The sequence below is a fragment of the Pseudopodoces humilis genome, chromosome 3 (assembly GCF_049639895.1).
Source record: "Pseudopodoces humilis isolate 2021_Gansu_Grassland_sample_001 chromosome 3, ASM4963989v1, whole genome shotgun sequence".
NCBI classification, from domain to species: Eukaryota; Metazoa; Chordata; class Aves; order Passeriformes; family Paridae; genus Pseudopodoces; species Pseudopodoces humilis.
In genome coordinates, this window is record NC_142202.1 from 48,720,932 (window position 1) to 48,734,578 (window position 13,647).

The 13,647-nt window shown below is 40.3% G+C and overlaps 1 protein-coding gene across 3 annotated transcripts in view; it reads right to left on the reverse strand.

Annotated features, from left to right (window-relative positions):
- GRM1 (glutamate metabotropic receptor 1) overlaps nucleotides 1-13,647 on the reverse strand; it is a 184,417-nt gene that overhangs the window by 21,653 nt on the left and 149,117 nt on the right. For all 3 annotated transcript variants that reach the window (XM_005518492.2, XM_005518495.2, XM_088053341.1), the window contains exon 8: nucleotides 8,645-9,575. In XM_005518492.2, the coding sequence (XP_005518549.2) occupies nucleotides 8,645-9,575 (931 nt within the window). The remainder of the gene's footprint in view (nucleotides 1-8,644; nucleotides 9,576-13,647) is intronic.

Genomic DNA, 13,647 nt, shown 5'->3' on the forward strand with positions numbered 1-13,647 from the left:
TATGTAATATAGAGAAATATCCATGGTTTTAGGTGGTTAAGTGGATGTAATCTTCAACACCTATTTATGTATCTGACACTCTTTAAAGGTGAAGTTTTCTTCCTTGTTTTCCTCACAGAGACAGTTGTAACCAAAACAATGTGAGAGTGTGGAGCTAAGCAGATAAACAACACTTGCTTATCCCCACATGAGAACACAATTTTTTGTAACACTCATTATTGAGTTGGTGCACTTCTGCAGCATCCTAACTGGATATGAATAATGTATACAAATACCAAAATACAAGGAAATGTAATAAGTGATCCAGTCGAGCAAGAAATTAAATTACAAGTGGTGTCCTTATTCCTGTGGTTTATGCCAAGAAAGATACTCGCTTTCCCCAGGATTTCTGTAGCACTGCCTTTGCTTCCCCTCAGTCAGGAGGCAGAGATTATGGTACATAACTGTAAAGCTCCCCTCTGATGTGACTGTGTATCTTTTTGTTATTGTGCTTAACTATTGAGATTCATTAAACAAAGCTGCCTGGTGCTACAGCAGTGCCCCCAAGCAGAAAAACATTTTGTGATTCAGCATCTTGAGAGCTGCAAAACAAAAGAAGGAGTAGTAAAGTGAAGTTCTCCAGCAGTCCTTTGGTAAGAATCAGGCTGGACTCGGAGACAGTGTCTTAGATAAATGTCCTGTCAAAATCTCCTGGGAGAACAAAAGCTGTGACCACCCCTGATAAAACAGTGGCAAAACTGCCATAAACTGGGAACTTGTGAGAGAGGGAGGAAATTGCATAGAACCTTACACAGCAGCCCTCTCATCTAAAGGGACCATGCACATAAAATGTGGCTCTGGCAGACGATTAAGAAGCCGAAGTCTGGATGGGAGCACAGGGTGCAGGCAAGGTATCCTATATTCAATATAATCTGGGTTTTGTCTGAGGGGGGTTTACCCCCCTGCTCTTACTGAGAGGTCACTGCAGAGCCTCATAGCTTTTCCAAGTTATTTCTCCCCAGTGTAGTCTCAGGCAGCCTCTGTTTGGCCATGGGAGCAAACCCAGAGGACTGAGATTGAACTGCCAGTTTTTGCTTGATCACAAACATCCCAATCATAGCACATATTTTAACCCACTTCTCCTCATCTTGCAGTAGGAATGTCATGTGATCAGCTATGCCTGAGCTGGGACTCCCTTTAGCTGGTACAATTTCCAAGGAAAATTTATGGTGCTTTATGAGGCTATGCCACTTATTTCTCATTAGAAGGATTAAAAAAAAAAAACAAAACAATATCACCAGACTGGTTATTTTGCACATATACAGACAGATAGACAATTTGGCAAATAATCTGATATATGCATATGTCATGCCTGTTTTTTAAACAAATATGGGTTTTAGTAGATATTTAAATGAGAAAGAATGAAAGTATGGAAGTGATATCTGAGAAACTTTTTTCCCTTGTTCTGCATTTTATTTTTGGTCTATGGGCCAGAACTACAATATGTATGCATGATAATCAAATGCAAATTCAAGGCTGTGGAAGACAATATTAGATATAATTACATAGATCAAATTTAACAGACAACCCTGCAGCAGGGCTAGAAGAGATTGCTATTGCAATGTTAAGTTTCACACTCCCCTGTTATTTTGTGTTTCTTCCCAGTTCTTTAACATTGGTTCTAAGAGTCTCTTTGGAACCGTGTAACTGTCTTGTGGGAGTTTTAAATATTCACTTAAATCAATATACTGACAAGGACAGAACAGCTTGACTGGGTTTGTTGTATTTTCTTACATGAAATTCACATCACGTCCACAAGAGACGTCCACTGGCTAAGTGCTGTTACATGTCACAGTGCTGTGTGTCTGCAAAATCATTCATGGTTTAAGACCAGTAAACAGCCCAGCAAAGCCAACAAACATACCAGCTGCTGAGAGAGAGATGTTTGGCATTAACACCTTCAGCTATCCTTTGTGAGTATGCAAGAGGCTTTCCCAAAAAGGCACTGCAACATCAGAAAAGGGTGGAGGACTACACTGAATACAGGATCTGGGAAAATGTCAGGGAGGGCTGCAATAGGAAGATGGATCAGGCCAGGCCAGGGTGCCACCTGCCTTCCCTGTGGCAACTGTGTCACCAGGAGCCATTCTAGAACTGCAACAACCTGTGAAGGAAGCAGACTCCTCCATGATATGCCCTGGGTGTGATGCAAGGGCGAACCAAATGTCCAGTGGTTTTGGAGCCCCATGCCCTGGTGGGGATCTGGGAGCCTCAAAGCCATGGATCAGCACGGCACCTTGTGTCCCATGGTGCCACTGCCCTACAGAGTCAGCCACAAAAACAGGGTGTGGGTATCAGTATTTTATTGGAGGTTAATGGAGAGATCAGATACACAGCAACAAAATGCTTAAATAAACAACCTAATCTGTCCTGTACGATTTTGCCTTTGTTGTTGTTGTTGGTTTTTTTCAATCTCTCTATAATTTCCCACTGGCAGAACTGCTGTTCCAAAATTCTCTTTCGTAATACGCCATTTCCCTCTGGGGTGAGCTTCAGTAGGATGGCTGTGCAGGCAAAGCAGGTTTAAGGGTCTTCTTGAAAGTCCCTTGGAATGTGGTATTTTCCAAGGTGTGTAATGGTAAAAATCAGGGTCTGTCTTATTGCGTCTGCAGCAGAGGGGCAGGATGCGAGAAGTTTACCCACTGCATCTGTTCTCTAAATTGCAAAGCAAGGAAGTCTACCACCTCCTATTAGATTCAGCAATCATCTCTATACTGGTTTGGCACTGCTATAGGAAGGTAAAACTACACAAAATGCTAATCTGCGTAAGAGGCATTTAAAGATAATTCTTATGTGCTGCAGGCTAGATGACTCGCTTCAGGACCAAAGAAAATACTTCTCACATTGGGCTTGTGTCCTGAAGCACAGGATTTCATATTCTCTTTTACAAGAGAAGGTACAATGGTGACCAGTTATTATTAATCCTGCTTGCACTTTCCACTAAATTTACTTGTTTCAGAAGTTTTGATACATTTCATCCAGAGGGAAATATTCCCCCCGTGGCTGTGCCAGGTTGACATATATTGGTTTGTTTCAATTTTACCTACTTTAGACTGCAGAAATCAGGACAAAAGGCATTGTTTTACTTACATCAAGAGTGCTTTCACGTCTTCCATTCACACTTTTCTCTCTCCCTCCTTGCCTCTATAAACCCTGCTTAAAGATAAAATACTAACTGCACAGAATAATAACAAAATAGTGAGAAGATGGAGTACTCCTGAGCTCCTATTCCTGTGACAGGGCTGTTAGGCTGGATTAAGTGACAGGCTGTAAAATACCTACATTTCAGCAACAACAGCAGAGTGTTCTGAACATTTACTCTCTGCATCTGGAAGCTCCAAGTCTTGCCATGCTGCATTGTGCATTTGCCTCCTCCCACCACCATGAAAACCAGTGAAAAAAAATCTTCTGGACTTACTTGTGCTAAGATTCCCCTCACCATGTGTCTGTGGGAGGCTTTGGAAATGAAGCAGGTGAGGAGCCCTAAAGCCTTTGTGGACTGTGAATGGCCAAGGGAAACGAGTCCAGTAAAGCACAGCTTGTCAGTACAGCTTGATCAAGATGAAATGGCAACTCAGCAAGTCAGTTTAAAGAGAAACATTAACTTACAAATAACTGGAGAGAGATAATTTTAGAACTGGCAAGACAAAAAAGCAGGCAGTTCCCTAAGCCATGCTAAGGGAACAGATGAGTTACCAAAGGTTACTGAGAACCTTGATTCTCAGTTAAAAAATGGTGAGGAGGCAGCCAACACAGAAGGAGAAAGGACAAAGGGAAGCAGGAAGAAGCTACTAGGGAATGTTGAGTTGTCTGCAATTTTTTATTGGAATAAAGTTAATCAAATTTGAGAGATCCATGAGCCAGATGACTGCCTGGATACTGCTTAGACTGGATGCCTGTGACAGCAGTCTAGATGCATGGACTGCTGAAATGTGTGTAAAAGATAAATCACAAATCAAATGTTTGGAAGTACATTAAATCAGCTATTCATTTCTAAGGGCAGACAGCTGGATGAAAAATAATTGAATGTAAATATACAAAAATTGCAAAGGGAAAGCAGATAGCCTGTGCATTAATGTGGAATCCTGGCCATTCAGTGAGTCTTGCTAACTGGCTTCCTATTAACTCAGATCTTGCTATATAATATATATAGACAATTAAATCCTTACTTACTCTGATTCAAAATGCAGTAAAATGTTGACCAAACCTGCCATCTCAACCATAAATTTAAAATAATTAATATGTGAAGATGGACGGAGCAGACCTGGAGCTTGTTACCCAAAGACACAAAATGTCAAAAAATCTTTCTCCCTGTGGTGACTCCTGCAGCACTGATCATTCTCATGCTACTGCAACCCACAAAAAGCGTAAGAGAAGGGGTGGGCCTTGCTGTGTGGCTCAACTCTATTTGAATTGTGTGTGTACTATGGAAAAGCAACACAAGAGACCTGCAGGCTGCAGGCCTGACTTCAGTCTCCTGCACATTGTGTACGCTCCATTGGAAGCAGTGTCTGGAGAAGGCACTTTCTGAACCCTCATCAGAATCGGCATCTGAAGTGTCACTGGCTACTTTTTTCTCCATGTAGTACAGAAGGGAGCACTGCTTCCTCTGGGAAGGGATTGTACAGGCACAGTAAAAACATCCTTCTCTTCGAGCTCATAGACCAAAATAACTTTTGTGGCCAAGAAGGCTAAAGATCACAGCAAGATACACAAAAGTTTCCATCTCACATCTGGAAAAAATAAAAAATAGATGCTAAAGGCTCTCCTAACAAATGCTGCTATGCCATCATCCTTTAACAGCCAGGATCTTGTAATACTATCAAGCAGAAAGTGAACAATAAATGTCCCCAAAAAGCTTCAACACAAGCAGCCGATATCACTCTCTCTTCATCTCTCCTGATGGAGCTGCTCCATTTTTTATACATATTTAAGTATTCATTTGACAAGAGGGAAAGAATGACAGTTGCTTGGTAGTGAAGACCACAAGGGATCCCTCAGACCCAGATTCAAGCTCTCTCACAGGATAATAGAAAGTATTTCCCTAGGGTTTGCATTATAATGTTCTTTTCTCTGTTCCAAAATACTGCTGGACAAGAACATACAGAAAGGAGGCTGGACAGCACATAATCCAGTTATAGAGCATCCACCTGGGAAATGAAGGAGATGCTCTTAGCCTAAGTGAGGCTTTAACTGTTGGGGGAAGATTCCCTCATGACTTCCAAATGTCTTCCTCTCTCCATGGGAAAAAAGAATGTCCCCCTGGCTGAGGGAAAACGTTTACCAGCAAAGCCCAATTCTATGAAACATTTTGAAACGCCATAATTTTCTGATGGAAAACATATATATTCCACTGGAAAATTCCCAACCAGCTGTATGGAAAACAATGCTGGTTGTAACTGCTCGTAGTTTCACTGAATCAAAGTAAGAGAGAATTCAAATCCTCAAGACTGCTTGAACCATCTTGAGAGTGCAACAGATCAGTAAAGGCCGTGTGCTTTATTATTTATGTGAAGACAAGTGTTACTAAGAAATTTATTTTCACTGAAACTCTGTTGGCAATGCAGCTGGGACAGACGTTTTTCAAGATGACTTTTCTGACCTCTAGATCAGCACCAGAGGTTTTCAGCTGAAGGTTTTGAATTGGCTAATTGATCCTATGTTAATAGACTTTCCTGGTTAATTGTTTGCTCTACTTTAGGAAGGAGAAAGGAAGAATGTCTTGGCTTGCTCTTTTCCCCAAGCTATACTAGTTAAACTAACAGCACAACATTGCATGAAAATGCTTTATGAAGGCTTATATAAGTTTGATTTGTCCTTGTAAATGTAAACTACTTTCCATTTTTAAAACTAATTCAATTTAACCCTGTATCTCCACACTAGTTTAATTTAGATGGATGACCCTTTTCTGTTTAGGAGTTGGAATTCAATGGATTAAGCAGAGATTTGACATAGAGAGGAAAAGAGATGAAAACTGAAAAGCAGGAAAAAAAAAGCAAACTAGGAAGAGAGAGAAGGCGTAACAAGATAGTTGAATACACCTAGAAGGGAAATCTTTTGAGTGCAGAACTGCTGGCCATTTACAGACAGAAAAATGTGGCCACAGGGAGAGACTATTGAAGAATCTAGAAACAGAGAAACATACTTACAGGGATTAGAATTACTGAAAACATGGCAAATAAATCCCAGATTTTGATAAAGAATTAAACAAATAAACCAACCAAACCAAATTAAAAATAAAACCCCACCCAAAATCAAACCAAAATAAAACAATCAAAAAGCAAAACAAAAAACCACAAACAAAACATTTGAAAATCAGTCTGGAGGTCATTCCTGTGGGCATTGAGCATGTACCAGTAGCTTTAAGTCCTGTTTCAGGAAGGACCTTGATTACACATTTAAGTTATCTAGGTGCTTCAAAGGCTGCAGCAATTTCTACTTTTTCCTGCTTTATTTCCACAGTGACTCCCTTTTTTATCTGTGTTGTCACGATGTCCTCAGAAACTTTGCAATGGCTAAGGAGCTAAAAAACCCCTCCAAAGTCCTGAAATTACTTTTTGTTTTGCCTTGTGACTTTATTTCCAAAGCTTTGTGTTTGTCTATTGAACTTCTTTCAGTTCTTCATGCCCATGAACAGAGAGATACGCTGTCCTTTTCCATCAACAATCCCAGGGTGCCTCTGCACCTGTGTTGGTTTGGGTGAAGAACATGCAGTAACTGCACAAGAGGTTTAGGGCAGAGCTGGGAATTTGGCTGTATACAAGACATGGACGCTTAACCTGAGTAAAAAAAGGCATATTAACTAGGTATTGAGCTCTTAGAAAAAGCAACTTAAAACTCTGTAGAGCTTTTTTGCTTTGCAACACTCACACAGGCTTAACAGAGAGGTCAAGAATATCTCACTAAAATTATGTAACAAACAAATTGCTAAAAAGCTCAGGTAAGCCCTGTTGAGTTTTAAAGGCGACAGTGATGAGGGAAAAGCTCAACTTTTGAACAGGATGTAATATTCTCTCATATTAAGAACTGTATTCTAACTATATCACATTTGGATCTTTTAAATTACTTTTTGATTTTTTTTTTTTTAATAAAGGTAGAAGAAGAGTAAGCAGAACAGAGAATTAGTTATTAAATTTCTGATGACCTATAATATTCAAAAGCCCTTTTTTTTTTTGACAGACATCAAATTAAAGAAACTGTTGGCCAGAAACCACACTGCAAGGACACCACACTAGTTTGTTACAGACGTCTGAGCCCCCATCTAACTACCACAGAGTCAGAGGAAGGTGGACCAGGCTCCATCTTTCTATTTGCGTTAAATTCAAGCTCTTGGGCTACAGAGAGTTTTGGCCATCTCCCTGCAGGTGGTGTCTGCTAGGGCTGCTCCCCACCCCCTGATCTCTCTCTGTCTAGCTCAGGAGTCAGCAGCCTTGATTTGGCCTCTGTGGCACACTGGGCTGTGTATTTGGGTCACTTATGTCTCCATTCCCTTCCCTTCTGACCCCCTGTCTAGCAAAAAAATAAAATGTACTGAAGTAGCATTAAGACAAAATTGATCACAGCATGAGTTTCCTACATTATCATCTTCCTCCATCACCAGGACAGATGATGGTTCTTATGCAAACTGAATCAAAACCAACCTGAGTGACTCAGAGAAATCTGCAGATCCCAAAAAACTGGAAATTAACTGAATTTTAATTCTATTGGAAAGCTCAAAAATGTAAGTTTCACTGATACTTTTTTATTTTTGTTTTTTCAATTGGGACAAAAATAATCTAAGCTTATATCTTTTAAAGATTAAAACCCAAGAAAATAATAAAGAATGTAAATTTTAAGACAGCTTCTCACAGGGAGATGCTGCTTGAAGTAGCAGTTCTCTCTCCCGCTCTGCTGCATCTGGGTTGCTTTTAATTATTATCAAGGAAAATAACGAGTTCTGAAGACGTGAATGCAAGTTCATTTTCACCATCGGTTGACTTCTGCAACTTTCACACCAACGCTGGGTTTGAGAACATGAAGAGATTCACAGGAATGATGAGTAAGAGTATTGCTCATAATGCTGAGTACTAAAGAGAGCACAGGCATGGTGCTTTTGAATCACTGTCATGAGGACTGTCACAATACACTACCTTAAAAACTAGCGTTCAGTCCTCAGCTTTCACACACATTCCAGTGGCCTTAGGCGAGTACATGTGATTTGCAATCATTCAGACAGAGATTTCTTTTCTAAAAGGCTGCAGTAGCACTTCAGTTTGAACATAATGCAGAGCAGCTGCATGTCAGGGTGTGAGATCCCTGTCACACGCACACGTGTGATGCAAGAAGCTGCAAATGGAGCTTGGTTACTCTGCCACTGCCTGACCTGCCCCAGTGGTAGAGGGAGTTGTGTACAGGGCTGCCTTCAGAGCAGGAGAGAAGATAGTAAGCAACACGTCAATATCCATCTGAGGCTTAGGACTAAAGGGTCATTTCCACCTTCTCTGCTACACATGAGATGAAAAACTGTTACATACCTTACTATTCAGCAGACTACAGTCAACCAAGGGAGGATGGCAAAGAGAGGACATATACAGATAGATGTGTACCTGCAGGTCAATCCACTTACTTTGGATTTCCAGCCCCTGGCTTCTTTCTCCGGAATATGTTGAGGAAAGTGTTGGACTTGCAAGGTGCCTTGCCATCCCCGACATGCATACGCACCACATCTGAGGTGGTGAAGGCACTGCGGACATTCCTCTCAGGCTTGGCTATAATGATGTACATCTTAGGAGTGAACATGCACCCCAGAGCCACCGTCACGCTCAGGCTCACCGCGAAACAGGTGGTGATGATCTTGTAGTTGCTCCCGAAATAGATGGGCACGAAGGCCAGCCAGATGATACAAGTGGTGTACATGGTGAATGCAATGTACTTGGCCTCGTTGAAATTGGCGGGCACATTGCGAGTCTTGAAGGCATAGTACGTGCAGCTCATGATGAGGAGTCCATTGTAGCCCACGGGAGCCACGACACCCAGGTTGCTGGTGTTGCAGATAAGGTAAACTTCCTTAATGCTGGGGTAGGAGAGGATGGGCATGGGGGGCTCCAGGATGATCAGAGTGATCACCAGTGTCAGCTGCACGCTGATGAGAATGGAGGCGATGACCACCTGGGCCCAGGCGCTCATGAAGCGGGGCTTGCGGGTGCAGATCTTCTTCTTGCTGCCCGCCAGGATGCGGGCGATGCGGTTGGTTTTGGTCACGAGGGCAGAATAGCACATGGCGGAGGAGAGGCCCACCAGAAGGCGCTGGAGGTAGCAGGATGTCGTGGTGGGTTTAGCTATAAGGGTGAAAGGGCAGACGTAACCCAGAAAGATGCCAGCCAGGATTATATAGCAGAGCTCACGGCTGGAGGACTTGACAACAGGGGTGTCTCTGTAGAGCACAAAGATAAGGGTGACAAACATGGTGACCAGGATCCCCAGGCAGGAAAAGACCACAGCCACAATAGACTCTATATTGCTCCACTGGAGATACTTTACAGGGATGGGTTCACAGCCTGCAGTGTACAGAAGAGAAACAGAGTATTAGAAAGGCAGCTCTGGAAGAACTCTTTTTGCTGGATCTCAGTATAAGCCAAATGTTAGCATGTGTCTGTGCGACATGACTTATTAAAACCATTTTACAAAGGAGTGAACTGCATCATGGAAAAGTTTGGATTAAATATGTTCAAAAAACATTTTTTTTTTGGGTGTTCCAAACATTTTCTCATGATGCTGAAACAGGAAATTAGATTTGGAAATATCTGCTTTCAGAGATACCTGATAACAAGCCCCACACACCAAAGGCACAGCTGGGAACAGAAGCCAGACAAACTCACCATCATCTCTTCATTTCAGCAGGGAAAGCATTGTTACAAATGGGTAGGTTTTTTACCTCCTCAGATTAATTTATTTAATCATACCACAATCACCATAGTTAGATCTACTACAATTTTTTTTGAGATTGATTTTATAAATAATATAAATTAATCAGAGGTCTATGGACAGAAAAATGGTAATAAACCCAAAATTTTAATGGAATTATATCATAGATACTGTACCTTCTTAGTACATTTCTGCTTTATTTCTCTCCACATTATCTTACTCTTATTCTGTCAAACCCTCTGCTTGTTGTTTTCCCACTAAATAATATAACTTAATTCTCTTGGAAAAGTCAAACCCACAGAATATGCATGCCTTGAGATAAAAATGGGAAAGAGTCTCCTTTCTGACTAGTACAGACGTGCAAACATAGGTGTCTGTTGAGATGGTACTTAACTGCTCTCTCCCACACTCAAATTAAAGGAAGCTCTGGGTATCTTCCTCACTGTGCTGAAGAAGTAATACCAGCAATAAACACTACAGAAAAAATAAAATCCTATGTGTTAATAAGATGTTATGGTTGTGAAGCTGTTATGGACAACTTTCATTATGGCATTTTCTAATTTCTGTTCTTGACTTAATAGTTCCAAAATGCTTTTAACACGTTTCTTTATCCCAGAGGAAGTATCCATGGCCTCTTCCACTTCTTGTCTCTGTCCTCCTCCAGTTTCTCTTAGACACAGCTCACCTTTTCTGCCTTTCCCCCACCTCTCAAGTATCTTTCCTCCCAGTCCCTCACCATCCCTGTCTCAGTTCACCTTACAGTTCAGGTTTTTTCTAGCCACCTCTCCACCCAGATGTTTTCATTATAAACTTCTGGTCCAGCTTTTCTCATCCTGAACTGGCTGCTCATGAACTCTGTCTATCTGAGTTGTTGGACATGGCTGAAAAGAACAGGGAAAAGCTTGTGAAAGAGGCATCTTTTCCTCTCATTTTTGCTGCTAGATCTTAACAAGGGCCCTGATATTGCAATGGCAAAAGTCGTGCTCAGTCCCTTCCTCCTCAGTGTGGAGTGTATTTGCAGAAACCATCTGTGAACTAAAAGCTTCCGAGTCCCACAGTTTTGCCTAATTTATATGCATCTTCCATATGATGACACAAAACTACCAACAGATACCTCTACTGTAATGTAGATATCTGTACTGTAATGTGAAGTCCTTCCTTCCAAATAATTTTGAAGTAAGACAAGATCTAAATCAGGGTTGAACAGTTTTACTGTAACCTCATTTTGAGAAACAGAAGAAATATTTTTTTTTTAATTAAAAAACAACAAAAAAAGAGATCAGCCCAAGGCAAAGTCTTGACATGGAAAATTTCTGCTTGAGCTTTTAATGTCTCCCAATGTCATATGAACTGGAAGAAGATTTTATAATTCTGTAGGCTTTGTGTCCAAGGCAACTTAACTACAGATGCTGCTGTTAGAAACACCTGTAGCATCAAAAAGAATAAAAATTATAACAGTGGCTACCAGAGCTCTTATTTAATAAAGAAAATATTATAAAATAAAGAGAAAATTTTATAAAAAAAATTATTTTGCTCAACATGGTCTGCTCAAGACTCAGATAGGAAACCTGTACTTCTAACCAGTACTTTCGTGATGAAATATGAAAGAAAACCTCTTTATTAGAAGTGTGAGCCTTTGGCTGTTGGCCTCGGCAGCCCTGACTGGAAGCTGGCTCCTTTATGATTTAATAAAAGACTAAAGATCAGAAACTCCTGCTCATTGATTAATACATGTGAAGCTCCTCTCATACAAGAATCTGGTCAGTGGTCCTTGGAAGGGTTAAGTTTCAATATGGACTTCAAGCTTAACAACATCAAGATATACATTATTCCATTTTAAACTTCAGGGGCTTAACCCAGATGCAACATGATAGTTAAGCCTATCGTTTGCTTTAAGCTTATCCTGTGTAAGATTTGCTTAGAAAAGTTTCATTAAACCAGTGCAATTCCTATGCACCAGCAAGCCCCAAAACCACATATTGTACAAACTGCAAAAAGTTCCCTACATGCTCATCATCAGCTAACAGTTGTTGGTTGTCAGCACATGTGAAGGTGGGTCATTTCCCAGCTAGGAGAAAGTGGGCTCTGGAACCCCACTGAGACTGGGAGATGATACCCAGGAAATTGTGCATGCATGTATAAAACAAAACAAAACAAAAACCAACCTAACAAAAGTAAACAAAAATCCCCAAACAAACAAAAACCTCAAACCAACTAACAAATAAAAAAAAAGCCCCCTCAGCAACTAACTCAAACCTCAAAAAAATTAGAGCAAAAGCTTCACAGTTACAATTTTCTGGTAAAAACTGTCTGATAGTTTTCACGTACTATTTCCCCTGCATTTTAACTGTGAATAATTTCCAAGATCAGAAGGCTAATCAGTTTTTTTTTTAATTACTATATTCATAGTGCAAGGACAATAAAATTATCTATGATGTTTTCTGAGGTCATTAACACATCCCAAGTAACTAATGGCCCCAAAACCTTATGATTTTTTTCATAAAACTATAAAACTTCCTACACAATCTTGTTTTATTGCTTATTTAAGATAATTTATGTGTAAACTGAGTTTACTAGCTTGACTTTCATCCTTCTTATACTATATTCTGGTACTATAAAAGATTTCTCTTGGCACAAGGTCTAAGGTACCGGCATTAGTGGCTATTTCTCAGCTCAGGTTCTCATCATCTGTGGTGAGAAATCCTTTGTGCCTGCTGAGTCCACTTCACTGAATTAATATTTAAGGAAAGCAATCAAAAAAAAATTGTGTATGTTTAAAAATAAAATTGAAATATCAGGAAATTAACACTGAGCAAGACAGACTGATTTCAAATGGAGAAAATGAGCACCTTGAAAAGCATGTCGTATGAAATAGGTTAGTATGTGCTTCATGTTTCTCAAAAGGATTAAGGATTTTAGAGCCTCCATCTGTGATGGAAAATGAATCTAAAACCACATATATGTTTAGCATTTAAGATTTAAGGCAAAGGGAAAAACAATCTACACTGTGAGATATTACTGTCTGTGTCTAGATGCTATGGTGACTGTCAGGGCATGAATATAACACATAAAATCAAGCTATAAAAACATGTTTGATGAGAGTCCTGGCAAGAAAAGAGAATTCCAAATTAAATCATACCAATGGTGACTCCCACAAAGTCCAAGAGACAGAGTTCATCTAGATAAATCACCTTCTTTTAAAGATGAAGATGGCATCAGCTTCCTTTCACAGCTTTGTACTTTGTAGTATAGTTCAAGTAAATCAATTTTAGGGGATTAAAAAAATAAGGTTTTTCTTCAATAAGACAGACTGAAGAAGCTGTGCAGGAGCAGACTGCCATTTCAATGTTCTCTAGGAAATAAGTTGATGATGGCTATGCTGTTATTTGGCTGACATTACTGTGATTTTAGAACAGCAGCAGTCCAGTCTCCTTGCTGAGAAGAAACACAAATCAGCAGGTCATCTACTGATTTCATTAAAAGTTAATAGATTGCAACATGCCCCAGAGATTTTTTCCAGCACTGATTCTTTCCGCAACTCTTTTCAGCAGTGCCTGTCATTTTGACATGACCCCTTTTGAGCTACTCTGAGCAGCTGGTAGCACTGAACCATATTCCCTCAAGTACATATTGATCTCTCACCAGGTTTTTATTCTGGCTTCTTTTTAATCAATAAATCCCTTTTTCTTCCCTGAAGAGTGGATA